Genomic DNA, 16070 nt, shown 5'->3' with positions numbered 1-16070 from the left:
CCTTTCCTATAAATAAGTGTACAGTTTAAGGCTTTTCGAAAGAAAAAATATATATTAAATTTGACTACTTGTTTGATATACAACACAATATGCACAGTGAAGTACTACCTGATGAAAACCATGTGACGTTTGATCTGCCAGTGAAATCAAGTAGCAGATATACAGTATTGTTCTGTTTGTTTATAACCAATCAAATCTAGATTGAATTAACATACATCTCACATTAACATGTTTGATTTTTATGAAAACTGAAAAATGGATTTGTTTTATGTGAAGTCATATGATGAAGTTATTCCCTGATTAATCTTAAAATGTTCCTTTTACCAGTCGAACGCGATGACAAGTAAATCTAGAGCATGTGCCATGTGTATGGGTGTGATTTCATAATAACAAAACCAGCGGACATACACACATGCACACTGAAGGGCCTTTTCCTTCCTCTTCAGCATCTATATTTAGTGACATCTGCACCTGAGTTTGAGCACGCTCAGTAGCAGTAGATGAATGGAGAGCTGTGACCTCAAAGGCACTGTGTGCATGTATGCTGTGATCTTTGAGGTCCTGATGGACACAGCGCTTTTTTCTTTTCTGATGTTGTTTCCATTCTAAGGTTCTACACCAGTGTTTATACTTTTGAATGTTTGTTGTGTAGGTCTCTGATTTTAAGTTTGGGGCTTCACATATTCTTTTATTGTAAATGTAGAACTAAAATTACCCACACCTTCCTTTTCCAGGCAAAAATTATGGACAATCTCAGATTGCTAGGGAAAATTTGTTGGCAAGTGATGCGATTAGTCGTTAGCATATTGCTACAGTTTCCTGTAGTTTGCATGGAATATGCAACACGTTTTCACTCCCAAAGCGCAACATTTTGCGCCAGGTGACAACACGTCCCTATGTTACGAGATCGGAAAAATTAGGAAAAATGAGAACCGTTCTACGCATGTAATGTTTTTTTTACTTAAATTGCTTTGGAAAACACTATCTAACATCATTAAAGTGCTGGTTAAAGTTAGGGATAAGGTTATGGTTAGGGTTAGGGAATACATGGCTGGAATGTGTATTAGCACGGGAGCGTTATTCTACTGGATTTCATCCCTAACCCGGTGCATAGCATAAGAATGTGGAAGGTCACCTTTCGCGTTCCCCGGGAATGCCTCGGGACTTGACAAATCGTCAATATATTACCAATATATTACGCCTCAGGAGTGAGAATGGGCTGGAAAATGTCTGCAAACATTTGCCAACTACATGCCAAACAGTAATTGGTAATTTTAACTTTGCAGGTGATTGGTCTTTAAGGGGTTTAGAAAGAGTGCCTGGTTACCTGGCCTTTGCCTGCTGGGCCTCGTCAGGCACATCCCAAATAACCAGCATGGACCTTCATAAAAAAAACTTGGGTGTGTGAGGAGTTTGTTAAGGCCCTGGAGCAGGACTTTTGGCTGCCCTCAAAGAAATTCTGGCAAGCCATCAGATGATTAGGGAGGAGAAAATCATCTGCTCACACTATGTGCAGCGGGGATGGAGCACTGCTGACTTCCACTGTGGATATAGTTGGGTGTTGGAAGGAATACTTGGATGATCTCCTCAACTGCTTCCATGGAGGAAGCACTCTAGGAATGTGGGGGGTACCTTATCCATCACTAGGGGTGATGTCACTGAGATAGTTAAACAACTCTCATCCACCCAAGTAGAAGGGGCCCTGGGGTCAATGAGATTCGGCCTGAGTTCCTTAACCCTCTTGATGTTGTGGGGTTGTCTTGGTTGACCCATCCTTGCACAGAGATCTGGCACGATTCCTCTGGATTGGCAGACCATTGGATGGTTTGCCTTTTTAAGAAGGTGGAACAGAGAGTTTTAAAGGGGGATCACAATCCACAGCCTCCCTAGGAAGATCTGTACCGGAGTCCCGTAGAAGAGAGTCTATCCATTAGTTAAACCTCGGACTCAGGAGGAGCAATCTGGTTATTGTCCTATCCAGAATGCTGGATAAACTGTTTATCCCCTTGAGAATGTATGTGGGTGTGTTGGGGTGTTTTGAGAGTATGGGGTATCTTGTGGTGGGGTATATAGTAGGGGTATATTGCTACAGGCCATTCCCAGTTGCGTTGGTTTCCACCAAGGCTGCCTTTTGTCACCAGTTCTGTTCAAAAAATGTATGAAAAGGGGAATGAACGCCATTTTAACAGAGTAACCAAGTGATGGAAGGTTTGCACTTTCTCAGGATCTGGTTTCTGCTTTTTGCATTGATCTCTCAGGTGGGTTGAGAACACCTTGTTTGCCGGGAAAAGGAAGGTTACTAAAGGAACTGTTACCTCCATGACCCAGGCTTGAATAAGCAAAGGTTGGATGGGTGGATGAACAGCCAGATTGTTATACTTCTGGTTGCAAAAAGACTTCTGGTGCTGTAGCAGTTATGGGAAACAGCCCATTTTATTCATCAAAAACAGCTATCATTGGCCTGCTTTACTGCTTCCAAACAATCTGCCTGACTTATAACTACACTTAATGTCAATCCCTCTCTATAAAACATTTTTCCCCTGGATAATTTTAGTGTGTATGGGTTTAGAAAAACAACACATCCCCAATACACTTGTCAGTACACCTACATGTTCTTTCCATATCTGTCACAAAGACAACACACTTTCTTTGCTTGATAGACAGAGGCAACAAAAACAGCCCAAATCTGAGTAATTTTGTTGTTTATAGATCGTTCAGTCTTGTCACCAGAATGCAACTGTCCCTCCTCTGTCAGTTTCATGGTAATTTTTTGCCTCTCTCATCTGTCCATCTGCCACAATGACTTCCTTCCTTCCGTTTGTTCTTCTAGAAAATGCAGATGGATGAGAATAATTATCTTGTTAAACCTCAAAATGTTCACAGTGTACTGTCCTGCCTAATGATGAAGATCCATTAAGCGGGGAAAGAAAAAGAAGTGCCATTCCAGGAACAAGTACTGGATATAAAATGTGTTTTAACAACTACAACTGCAAAAAAAAAAAAAAGATCAGGAAGAGTGCTACCCTCTTCCCCCTCCTCTTTCTCCTTCACTGTCGTACTGGAACGAGCCAACAAACTTTCTCTGTCCTCCCCCTCATCCGTCTCCCTCTCTCTGCTTTCCGTCTCTTACTGTATACATTACTGAACCCACGCCTGTTCGCCTTCACTGCACGAGTCTTCGCTTACTGCTGTTCACGGTGTGCGTGTGAATGTGTGAATGTGTGTGTTCACATTGGGATTATCACCACCGTGGGTGGTACAATCTGCTGGTAGAAACTCAGTGAACCCTTCAGCCAGTACCCACTTTCATCATATTGCTCAAGTGTGCTAAGGCGCAGACATACATGCTTTGATTTATACTGTATGCACACACACGTGCAGGCACTCAATAATCTCCACTTCCCTCAACTTCTCCCTAAAACCATTCAGACTCCTCGATATTTGCATATGGGTCTTATGCGTGTGAGAGTGTGGCTGTGAGTGTTTGTGAGGTATATATTTGACGTGTGGGTGTCTGACAGGATATGTGTCAATCTCAACTGCACGCCACAGCAGTTTTTTCCTTGAACTTTCTTGCCACATTGCCAGTGTGTCTTGCAAGTGGCACTGTGATATTTTGGCCCAACAGGATGCCACAGTTGTACGGTTTCTCACAGGTTGGTAAAAAATTTTTTGGTTGCGTTGCTTTTTTTTTTTCCAATACCATAAGCACATAACGGAAAATACTGTGAAAACCACATGTGAAACAATCACATCATAGGGCTGTCCTTTGAATGATCCCCTATTTAAAACTTCTTTTGGTAGGGTTTGTGTTTTTTCATTGCATAATTGTGCATGCAAGAGAGCAACATAGCATGCAAAAACATTTGACAAAACAGACCTCACATTTACATACCTGCCACTCTAACTGTAACTGAGACAAGGTGACTGAAACTTTGAAGAAGGGAAGGCAGAGCAGGGTAATGCACCCCCTGTTCTTGCTCCACTGATCTCTGCTAATTAGCTTGCAGTGATGGTGCATAGTGATAGCAGAATAAGAAGCAGTTTTCCATCAGACCACGTGCCCCTTGTCTAAAAGTCTAGATTTTTTATGCGTTTTCAAATTCAGATGGTATCAAATCTGGGAAGTTGTTGGTAGGGCTAGGTGGCTGGAAAATTGTATTTTAATTTAATTTGCAGTTTTGGTTTCCAGCGGTATTGGAATAAAACTAGTAATTCTAGGAAACTCATGTTTTTTTCCCCTTGTGTTGTGAGTCAGTGCACCTCTTTCTTTTACTTGATTGCACTTTTGACCCTGCCGAAAGTTAGAATTCACTTGATGTTTAGCTCAGTTCCAGCCTAAAAGAGAGTCCTCAGCCAACAAGATGTGTTTAGAGGATGCAACACTCACAAGGTGCCTTCAGGTGAAGCTGTGCAAGGATTTTTAATGGATTCCTTTGTCTACATCTCACTTTGCATCTCTTGCCCTGTTCGCTTGTCAGAGTAACAACTTTGCAGCTGGTTTTAGCTCACTCGCCCTGTGGTTTCCATGTTGGTCTCCTGAGGCACGCAAGTCCGCTGCAGCCTGGGCAACCTTCTGCTTCTGGCTTCACTTGCAGGCATTGTCTGGAGGATGGTCTTGTAAGATGTACTGTTTGGTCAAAGACGCACCCTAATCGGGGCTTAAATCCCTACCAGACTAACCTGTGTCCCCCATCTTCTCACTTCTTCATTTAAATAATTTTTCATTGGAATTATATCATATATATTTAAATGGTCTTACTGCTGCATGAAGTTCATGCATTTTAAAACTGATAGCGCCTGATTGTTATAAATTGCTGAGTCACACCACTTAAGAGTTATCTGAGCACAATGTAGCTTGCCATCGCCAGTGTGTGAATGTGAGTGTGAATGGGTGGATGACTGGTTAAGTAAAGCGCTTTGGGGTCCTTAGGGACTAGTAAAGGCGCTATATAAATACAGGCCATTTACCATTTACCACATGAATCTACGGGCCTCATTCAGTGTGATTTTCCGCTTACTCAGGATATCTAACCAACATAGATAGCGCTGGGCGGTATAATCAGAAATATCTATCGCAGTTGTTTTCTCTCTGCGAGTCTAGCAGCTTCATATTTTGATAGATATTATTTTTGCATCAGGTTTGCAATGACTCATTGTTCTATCAGGAGTATATAAAAACCCCCATTTAATACTATCATTAAAAAAAACAAAGCATAAATACAATACAATAAACAACCAAAACATTACATAAGCTACTCTTATTGACTCTGCTAACTAGCTGCCTTAGCTGCCTCGTAACATCCTTGCAAACACCAATTTCCTTAAACGTGCAATGATACTTTGAGAAAAATGACATGTTTTACATATTTGCATGTCTTTTGTTTAATGCTTTTCATAACTGCAATGCTTTGTATCTCTATCTATCTTATCTTATCTCTAAATGTTTTTATTCTGGGGGATTGTGATTTTTTTATGCGTGTTGTCCTTTATGGACCCCTGGAAAACTGTGTAGGATGAGTGAATGGTCCTGACACGTAAAAAAGTAGAGAAGCATTGTTAATAAATTATTATTTATTAAAGAATCATTTTCTTATTTTCAGGAAATAATTCAGTTTCATTTAGTATAAAAGGAATTAAGTTGACTCTTATGAGTACACTGCAGCATAAGCTGCTAATTTGGCATCGTTTAGTAAGAGTTTGTCTAATTTTTTTTTGTATTTGCCTTCTTTTTGTCTTTTTCTTATTTTATTCCTCATTACCTTTCTCTCTGCAGATTGACCTGGAACCAGAGGGGAAGGTGTATGTTGTTATTGACCTATCAGGATCTTCCAGTGAAGGTAAGAACTCAGTGAAACTGTTTTATGAAGCTCAGCGGGGTCTGTCATGTATGTAACACAGAGCGACTGCTCTCGGTCTCACTTATCTCTTGTTAAGAGCTGCTGTGTAACTATCGCAGGAGCTTTCAGTGTAAAGTGATGATGATGATGATGTATTTTGAGGCAAAAGCCTGTGTTTGTCATTCACACCTTCTCCTCATTGTATTGCAGAAAACCAGTGTTGCCACATTCAGATGTATTAAAACACCTTGCATGTGTGCAAAGTCCTTCTACATATTTGCAGCATGTTTTATAAACTTTAATAAATTCTATCAAAAAATTCAAATAAGCTCATATAACAAATATTGAAGATAAATAGGATATTAATAACACTATCTTTAAGATGGGACAGAGTAATAGGATACATAAATATGCAATGACAGTTCAATAATTTGTTATTTTGCATTTTGTAATAACAACGCTAGTAGTGATATATTTGTGAAGTTAAATATGTAAGTACAATTCAAAGGTATGCCAGAGCTAAAATAAAAGCATAGACTACACCATTAAATGGTAAATGGCCTGTATTTGTATAGCGCTTTTACTAGTCCCGCCTAGGGACCCCAAAGTGCTTTACACACCCAGTCATCCACCCATTTACACACACATTCACACACTGGTGGAGGCAAGCTACAGTTGTAGCCACAGCTGCCCTGGGGCAGACTGACAGAAGCGCCATCGGCCCTTCTGGCCAACACCAGTAGGCAGCAGGTGAAGTGTCTTGCCCAGGGACACAACGACCGCGACTGTCCGAGCTGGGGCTCGAACCGGCAACCTTCCGATTACAACGCGAACTCCCAACTCTTGAGCCACGGTCTCTTATCATGCAGCTAGAAACAGTTAAAAAGTTAAAGTTTCTAACTGCAAGAGCTCAAGTATACCACTTTGGCCCTCCTTGTTGTGTTGTTAAGGTACATCCTTTGGACTTTCTGGTTGTATTGCATAGAGACAAACACATGTTATGTAGTTTTAAAATAAAATACTCGAATTGTAACATGCAGTGAATATAGTTAAAAACAACCTAACAATATTATTTTAAGTGCTAGCAAAGGCACAGTCAGAAGAAGGGAATGAGTGCATGTAAAGTGTAGAAGACAGCTTTGGCTTTGTCACTTAAAGAGATGCCCTAAGTATGCACAACTCAAAGCCTTCCTAAAATTTAAACTGTCATAAAAAAAAGAAATTACAGTCCATATAGTTTTTCTGATAGAGGTAAAATAGGTAAAATAATGATGTGTAAAGTCTCCCAGAAACACAGAATGATGGCAAAATTGTAAAAACATCAGCAAAAAGCTGCTATTTTTTATTTCATTTTTTAAAATGGTCGTTAAACAAAAAAGTTTGAACCTCTTGATTTATAAAAGTCCATCAGATTAAGGAAAAAAATATCTAATATAAAAAACCCAGAACAGTCTGCACAGCCTTTGTTAAATGACTGCACTCATACTGATCGTCATTATAGTTTCACATCCTTTCTCCAATCATCTTAATGTGCAGTTTTTGAGCTTTTAGTGGGAATTAAGTGAAAGGAAAGTGAAAGCAATAATGTAAGCATAGTGCTCCATTTGTATTAAGAGAACGTAGGTTTTTGCTCTATAATGCAGCATACACTTTAAAAATGACAATTATTTGGAATTAGGAATAGAGGAACAAAGAGAATGTAAAAACAATGTTGGTGTTAGATGAACCAACAGATATGTGTGTTTAGTTCTAAGTTACTTCTCTTTTTTGTTTTTGTTACTCAGTGAGAACGTGAAGTCAGGAGTGAGTCACCCTGTCACTGCACGGAATTTGCAGCATTACATTAGGAAATAGATGTGTCAGATTCCCTATGTGTTTCTATGACAATGATATTGTGCAGCCAGCGCTCTTCTTCGATATAAGTTAAATGATGCAATCAGAGTTTGACTGTAAACTCAGAGATCACCTCATCATTTAAGATATGAGACACAGTGCTTCGAGAGAGCCTCGAGCTGTAATCTTGTACTCCTACGTGTTGCTGTATGTTTCACTGCAAAACAGAGATGTAACAGTGTAGTTGAGAAGGAGTGCAGATGCTGATGTGATATACAGAACTAGTACTTACACTTGCAACAAGACTATAATCGTTGATGCTTTGACTAAATGCTGAGGCCCCATAGACTGCATGTAAAAGATGGACATAAGGTTCAAGATATATAAAAATGAAGAACTGATATGTCAAATATTCGCACATGACAAAATAATCAGCCCAGCCCAGTTAGGGCAGCAGAATCACTTTCCAATTTATCGTGGTTCTCTTCCCTTTCAGTAACCATTACTCTGCAACCACACTATGCCTGACCAAAGTAAGCTGACAACCACTAACCGGTTCACTTTTCTGTTGCTGCAGCAACTTCTCACTTGTGGAGCGAGGTACTTCCCGCAGCAAACCTGCTTCCTTAGTCATATACAAAAGTATAGTTAGGCTGTTGTTATAGTGTTGAGTGAAGCATTGGAGACGGGCAAGCTGTTGATGAATTAATACTTAGTTTAATTATTGATTTATTGTCTTCTCTTGCAGTGGTTTTTCTTCTCCATTTTGAGTAGTGTAAGCTAACCATAGCACTGCAACTGTGTGGCTCTACACTGAGCTTTGATTTACAGGTGTGACTTCAGTTTGTGCATGGCCTGACTGAGTTACTGCAGTATAAAAACTGAGCAGTGCATATCTGATGTTTGCTTCAGCTAAGTAAATAAAATGAAGCTGAGGATGATTTTGACCGATCGCATCCATTTTTCAGATTTTCAATCAATTTTGCAATATTATTGTTTTTGTGAATTATATTTGCTATCATGCAATGAAAATCTGAAATTATTACACCACCGGATGGATGTAGCCACGGTGACATCCTTTACAGCTTTGTGCATTAATTTGTTTCGAAATGCCAGTTCTGCCAGTTTGGGTGATTTGTAGCAATACCTGAATATCTTGATGCATTCTCAATCATCCAGGAAAGTAAATCTCCAAAAGTTGATTCTGTTCATCTGGACGTAGCGTTTTGTGGGAGAAACGTTTCATCACTCATCCAAGTGACTTCTTCAGTCTCGGACTTTAGACCCTAACCCATCAGCAAATTTGCTGATGACACCACCATCCTAGGACTGATCGAGAACAACAATGTTTCAGCTACAGAGAGGAGGTTCAGCATCTGAAGCAATGGTGTGAAAACAACAACCTGCATCTGAACACAGCCAAGACCAAGGAGATGGTAACCGACTTCAGGAGAACAAGGCGATCTGAGCACTCTACCCTCTACATTGATGGGGAGGAGGTAGAAAGGGTAGAAAGGAATTAAGTTCCTCGAAGTCCACATCTCGGCCGATCTTACCTGGTCCACAAACATTTCCCACCAGGTAGGGAAAGCACAACAAACGCTGTACTTACTCAGGAAACTGCGTCATGCCCAGTTACCCCAGAGACTGCTACTGAACTTTTACCGTTCCACCATCAAGACCCTTCTGACTTACTGCTGCACACTCAGGTTCAACTGCTGTACTGTGGACAACAAGAGGAAAGTGCAGCGGGTGGTGAGGGCAGCAGAGTGGGCAATTGGCACCTGACTAATCCCCCTTGGAGACATTTAAACTGGCAGACTTCAGCAGAAAGTCAATATCATCATCAAAGACCCCTCGCACCCTGGACACTAACCGTGTATTTCACACACATGGAGAGATGCCAAACTGCCTTTCGTTGTTCTTGCAACAGTGACGATAAAGAGCTATTCTATTCTATTCTATTCTATTCTATTCTATTCTATTCTATTCTATTCTATTCTATTCTATTCTATTCTATTCTATTGTTGTGGAGATGTAACTACTGAGTGATATGCGCACGCAAATTAGCAAAATACAGTGATATTGCAAATAATTTTTTTTTGTAGAAAATTTTATTTTGAAATTTCTCTTCATACTTGTGGAGCTTTTCAATTGGGCCTCCTATTAACAGAATGTTGAACCAGAGGTGAAAAGTTAACATTGGTACATCTAATCTGTAACTAATTGCATTTTTACGGTATGTTGGAGAGACTGTGAGAGAGAAGGCAGAAAGGGAGTTATCCAGAGGTCGCGAGAGGAGAAGGGGAGTGGTTGTGGGGTGATAAATTGATTAGTAAAGTGGAGTGTTCGCTAATGGACCAGTTACATCATTGAAAGTGATTGAGAGGGAGATCAGTAGAGAGTGACAAAGAGGTCTCATTAGGTTTTTCTGCAGGAAATATTAATTTTCCTTTTCCCTCTGTGTTTCGTAAATGGACTCTAAAGCTATATTGCCTGCTGGGACTCTGCTCCTTGTTGTTTCTTTGCAGTGGCATACAGTAAGTTTATGTGCCTGTGTGTTTGTGATCTACTGCAATTGCAGTCATTACTTAAATGTGTTTGCATAGCCAAGAAGACATGGGTGAACTGTCAGGCCTGAGAGCAGCAATCAGCCTATTAGCTTTAATACAAGCACGGGGTTGTGGAAGCAGCTACACACACACACACACACACACACACACACTCTCTCTCACAAAGCCTTGTTGTCTCCAGGGTCATACTCTGCTGCTAAAATCAAGTGTAATGTGTGTGTTTTGTCTGACCCTTTTTGTTATCATCTGTTAAACTATCCTTCTGTGAAAGTGATGAAAAAACGATGCTTAAGATGCACATGCTCAACACAGACTTGTCTGTTGGCACACGGGATACCGTACACCAATAGTAGTGGGTCACCTCACTTTTGTGTTGACTAAATATTACCATTAATATGAAACAGATAAAGAAACAATAACAACAGCAAAAAAATAAAATAAAATTACAACTAAATACTGACTATGGCTTCCTCCAGGACACACAACAATTTAGTGAGTTCTTTATTGATAATTTATTGATAAAAAATCTTATTAACCAAATACATACAACATAAACTAACCAACCAAATACTTTGTTCGGTATACCTGTTCAGCTGCTTATATGGCAGAAACCAGCACATTTATGCATGGGAATATGGTCAAACAGCCTGCTGTTCAAAGTTCAAACTGAGCATCAGAATAGAAATAGGTTAATAGAGTAGGGGCTCAAAATAAAGCCACACACAAAAAAAGCACACAATAAAAAAAAGAAAGGTGATATAGTGACTTTGAACGTAGCATAATCATTGGTGCCAGATGGGCTGGTCTCACTATTTCAGAGAAAGCTAATTTACTCTGATTTTCCTGCACAACTTTCAGTAGGGTTTATAGAAAATAGTCCAAAAATAGAGGAAAATGCCCAGTGAGCAGCTGTTTTCTGAGTGAAAATACTTTTCTGATGGCAGACGCCAGACGAGAACTGGCAGACTTCTTTGAGTTGATGGAAGCTAATAGTAACTCAAATAACCACTCATTACAGTCAAGGTATGCAGGTGAGCATGCACCTCTGAAGGTACAACTCATCAAACCTTGAAACAGTTGGGCAACAACAGCAGCAGAAGACCACACCGGGTACCAATCCTGTCAGCTAGGAACAGGAAAGCGAGGCTGCAATTTGCACATGCTCACCAAAACCAAAGAAAGGAAGATTAGATTGCCTGGCCTGAGTCTGAGCTTCACATCATGGATGTGGAGCCAAAACATTTCCAGTATATCGTGCCAGTATGGTAAATGGCCTGTATTTGTATAGCGCTTTACTAGTCCCTAAGGACCCCAAAGCGCTTTACACATCCAGTCATCCACCCATTCACACACTGGTGATGGCAGCTACATTGTAGCCACAGCCACCCTGGGGCGCACTGACAGAGGCGAGGCTGCCGGACACTGGCGCCACCGGGCCCTCTGGACTAAAATCCTTGCAACAATAAATATCTACATTTTAGATAAACATAACTTAGCTTTGCAGTTATGTTTACCTCCTTCACTCACCCAGGATGTAATGTGATTACTTGGTTTGTCTGACTATTCATTTGCCAAATTACTTGAAACACTGTGGATGCATTTGCATGAAAATGCAAGCAAGCTTGGCGCTGCCGAGCATAAAAGTGTTGAACATCAACACTGAGCTGAAGAACACCAGGCCAGTGTTCTTCAGACAATGTTACAAATGAATCTGCATCCAGATATCCTTCAGGATTCAGAGATTTAATTCATTCATGGCAGGGAGATGATGTTCAGATTTATTCACAAAATTCTTCAGGCATTTAATCTTCAAGGTAACATTTGATACTAGTGTGCTGCATCTCAACAAATATCAGAGACTATCTGTCAATATGTTCCTGACTTTGAAAGCCAAAAAAGGTAAAAGAGCTCGGAGTCCGATGCAAGCATTGGCCTACTTAAGTCTAACTTTTGGGGTCATAAGGACATGACAGAGGAGCAACCTTTCTACCGCTGCCAACCTCCAACCCTGACTCCTTCCCTAGTGTGAGACACCAAGTCTAACACTGTTGCCAGGCAGCAGTCATCAGTTGCTAGGCGATGCTGATGGCAAAGGGGCTGAAGGAGTAAGACTGATGACAAGCAGAACATGACAGGCAGGAAGGAATGTAGACTAAGTCTTTGAGGCTTAGAGAGTAGTGCTGCTGGAGATGTAAAGTTTGACAAGGTGGTGATACCAGAGGAAAGTTCAGTTAGTACATCACCACAATCACTGGGGTTCACTCTGAGAAAACACAGCAGAACTCAAGCTAAGTTACACAAACCAGCCAAATTTGAATGGGAAATACTGCACGTGAGTTTAACCACAGGTCTTAAATTGTTCTGTACTTACTTCAGATTGTGATTTGCAATTCTCCCCCAGCTAAAGCATTGGTGTCTATGTCTTTATTTCAGTAGCTTTCTTTCTCACTTTCTCTGTTCTTTTAGTGTCTTCTGTCAGCTACCACCGCATAGCAGCAAAATGTGAAATACTCACCCAAAAAAATCCATCTCTTCATGTTTGTGGATACTAATTGTCTCCTTTTTTTGTAACATCATGACTTTGAAATTGATGTATTTCACTTGTCCAGACTTTTTGACCCTCTGACCTCCAAGAAAAAAGCTCTAAAAGACATGACAACTGTTGTATTTGACCTTAACTGTGATTGTAGTAGTTTAAATGGTGATTAATCGCACATTATAAGCTAACACTGTGTTAAAACAGGCATGCGCATGTCCAGTCATATCCAGAAATACTGGTCGGTTAAACATATTATTCTTATAGTATTAATCTACAACAACAGTTACCCGTTTGAAGATGTCATCATCCCACTTGCTACTACCTTCTCTCCCACTCTATCTGAATGGAAGTCATAATCGAGCACAGGTGGAAAGTAAACCGATTATGACCGCACTAACCAGCATTATACTGGTCAGAATGGTTACACATGGTTACGCAGGAAACTGTGCATTTACAATCTGCTCAGTTTTAAGTGTCTTCTGTCTTTTAGACCACTCGAATATTCTTAGTGTTTTCTCTGTCACCTAAAGAACTATCAGATTAGTCCAGGAACTCCCCTAATTTGAAGAAATAGAAATAAGTGTAACGATCTGTCACATGTTTGGCTCTAGTATTTGGAGAGAGAGGCAAAATGCTTCACTGCCAATCTCTCAAACCTCCAAATACATGAGCAAACATGCGATATACATGAACAAGAATCATTAAGCGTAATAGCATTCAGCAGGTTCCATGTAAGTTGATGTAGACGTGTCTTTTTTTAGCTAGCAAACCAAGTTTTCATGCATTCAAGTTCATGTATTTGCGGGAGCATTGGGAACTCATATTCCTCCAGAGGGAGGGAGATAAAGTGCTGCAGGTGTTGCCAGTGGAAAAAAAAGTTGAGAACAAAGCGCAGAACAGAACAAGCATCAGTGACAGCAGATATGACGCTAATGTAGTCAGAGCATTAAATGGAAAGAGGGAGATGTGGTGGGGTTGGGGTGCAGAGCAGCTTGCAGATGGGCATGCTGCAGTAGCTTAAGTAGCTTTCCCTATTTGAGATTGTCCAGTTGGGTGTGTTGAAGGATATCAGCTGAGCCTGGGCTGTCACTGGCAGCAGCTGCTCTGTCAGGGTCCCAGATGAGCTTTGCTCTTTGCTTTACTTTCCTACACGATGAGCGTTGTTGAATGCTGAATAATGTAAGATCAAAGAGAGAGGATGTTTGGAGTTCTCAAGCCACGGCTGTTGAGGAAACTGGAAATGCATACTCGACGGCACATGTGGCCGACAGAGTCAGAAGACAGATGTTTGCGCAGCGTCGGTCATATCAAAAATGCAAATCAGTTATATCACAGGACTGAATTATTCAATTGTTCTTTTTTTAAACATTCTCAGTGAGCGGAGAGTTTGAGTCGTCTCCAAAATATACACACTGTCAGGTGGAATGTAACACACAGTACTCGGAGTTTAGTTGTGAGTGATAATGCTTGTAGTCGGGGGGGAAAAGTCCACATGGAGTTCTTCTATCCAAATGGCACAATCTAATAGATCTGGGTGTATTAACACATCAAATTGAACAATTTGGTCTATTTAATAAATACAAATGACCTCATTTCTATTTTTTTTTATTTCTCACCACCTCTATTTCTACAAAGTTTCAACCTAACTCTTTGCTCTTTTCCCTTACTCCTCTTTACTTGACTTTAACTGACCTCTCCTTTACCTCTCTGTCTTCCGCTCTCACTTACTCATCCTATGAAATGTGTGTGTGTAATTAACAAGATCAGGCAGTAACTGAAACCTCTGCACTGCCATTGGGAAACCCCTGAGTAATTAAACCAGAAGAAAAGCAGAGGTCACAAACACTGGGACTTGGTTTAAGGAAAAAGGACTAATGCGTTGATTGTCACCAAAGGGACACACTGCCAGCCCTGTAGTGTCATTGCCATCTACTGGCTACTTGTTGGAAATGCAGTTTTTATTTATCATCAATCGTGCAGGTGTTGCTCATTTATAGGAGATGCCAGCATGAGTAACCAAGATTATAAAGCACTGACTATCAAAAAGCGGAATGAATGGAGCTTATTCACATTAGTTTGGCTTACTGAAGAGACTGGAAATAAAACCATAACTGTAACACAACATAACATCCTTCTTGTATTTTTGTTGTGTTTTCGTACAGCAGCGGCAGGCTCTACCGAAAATGAGGAGCGTGTGTTTCGACAGCGGATGCGTCCCAGGAAGCGTCAAGGTGCCGTCCGTCGGAGAGTCCACCAAGTCAACGGACACAAGTTCATGGCCACCTACCTGAGACAGCCCACGTACTGCTCGCACTGCAGGGACTTTATCTGGTTAGAAGCACATGCACGCTCATGTCTATAGAGTGATTAATATGCACACAGTCGTCACAGGTCGGCAGAAAGAAACCTGTAAATAAAGAAAGAAAAATAATCAACAAACTGTAGATGAGAGTGTGTCTGCATTGAAGACAGGACGGGAATGTGGCAGCAGTGCAGAGAGATGAAAGCAAGGCTCACTTGTGTGATTTGCGAGTCCTTCTATCAAAGATTAATGAATCCAGAGTCTCTCACTGAAAATGCCAAGGGTGGTTCAGAGTGAACGTATGAAGTGTTGATAGGTTAATAAAGAAAAAGTTTCTTAACTGACCAGCTGTATGTAAACATCAGTTTTACAATAGCTGCCTTTCACTGATGTGTGTTCACTGCTTCACTTCCTTAACCCAATTTTCTCCCAGTAATAACCTGCTCTCTTGTTTACACGTAAGCACAGTGGATGCTGTGAAGTGGGGAGTAACAAACAAAGCCAGCTGTGTTTGTTTCCATCCCAACAAACGGCTGTTAGCTTCACTCACATGGAAACCATGTGGCCTCGGTGCTCCGCTCGCTTTCAGCTGCGCTCTGAAAGAACGTTTGATGTGTAATCAGAATCACAAGGGAGCTGTGTTTCGGTCTCCGAGTGGTCAGGGTCTGTGATGTGGTGAATCAGCAAAAAAACTGCAAGGAGTCTGTTTAATTTTTGTGTAAGCTCACTGTTATATCCTGAAATAATCTCTGAAAAATACGCCCTTTCAGTGGGTTTGAGAACAGCGCCACTTTTCGTTTCTTGGCCGTGTATAAATGTGTCGGAAACCAGCATAGACTGCATCATTTTGCAGAGGCTGAAGAATCCACTGAATATTGCCGAAGAATAATACTAGACTCCCATCATCCTCCTGGTAGAATTTTAGAAGGAGGAAAACTTTCAACCTCTACCTTCCCTTATGTGTGCAACAAAAAGCCAAAGAA

The 16070-nt window shown here is 40.8% G+C and overlaps 1 protein-coding gene across 1 annotated transcript in view; it reads left to right on the top strand.

Annotated features, from left to right (window-relative positions):
* Positions 1-16070, top strand: part of LOC102200124 (protein kinase C epsilon type-like) — an 85093-nt gene that overhangs the window by 28386 nt on the left and 40637 nt on the right. Inside the window, exons 2-3 of the mRNA XM_013913003.1 lie at positions 5777-5840; positions 14948-15116. Coding sequence (XP_013768457.1) covers positions 5777-5840; positions 14948-15116 — 233 coding nt within the window. The remainder of the gene's footprint in view (positions 1-5776; positions 5841-14947; positions 15117-16070) is intronic.

This window comes from Pundamilia nyererei, unplaced genomic scaffold (genome assembly GCF_000239375.1).
Source record: "Pundamilia nyererei isolate P.nyererei 1_Seehausen unplaced genomic scaffold, PunNye1.0 scaffold00111, whole genome shotgun sequence".
NCBI lineage: Eukaryota > Metazoa > Chordata > Actinopteri > Cichliformes > Cichlidae > Pundamilia > Pundamilia nyererei.
The sequence above is the reverse complement of the archived record's forward strand: the minus strand, read 5'-3'. Positions and strand labels throughout refer to the sequence as shown.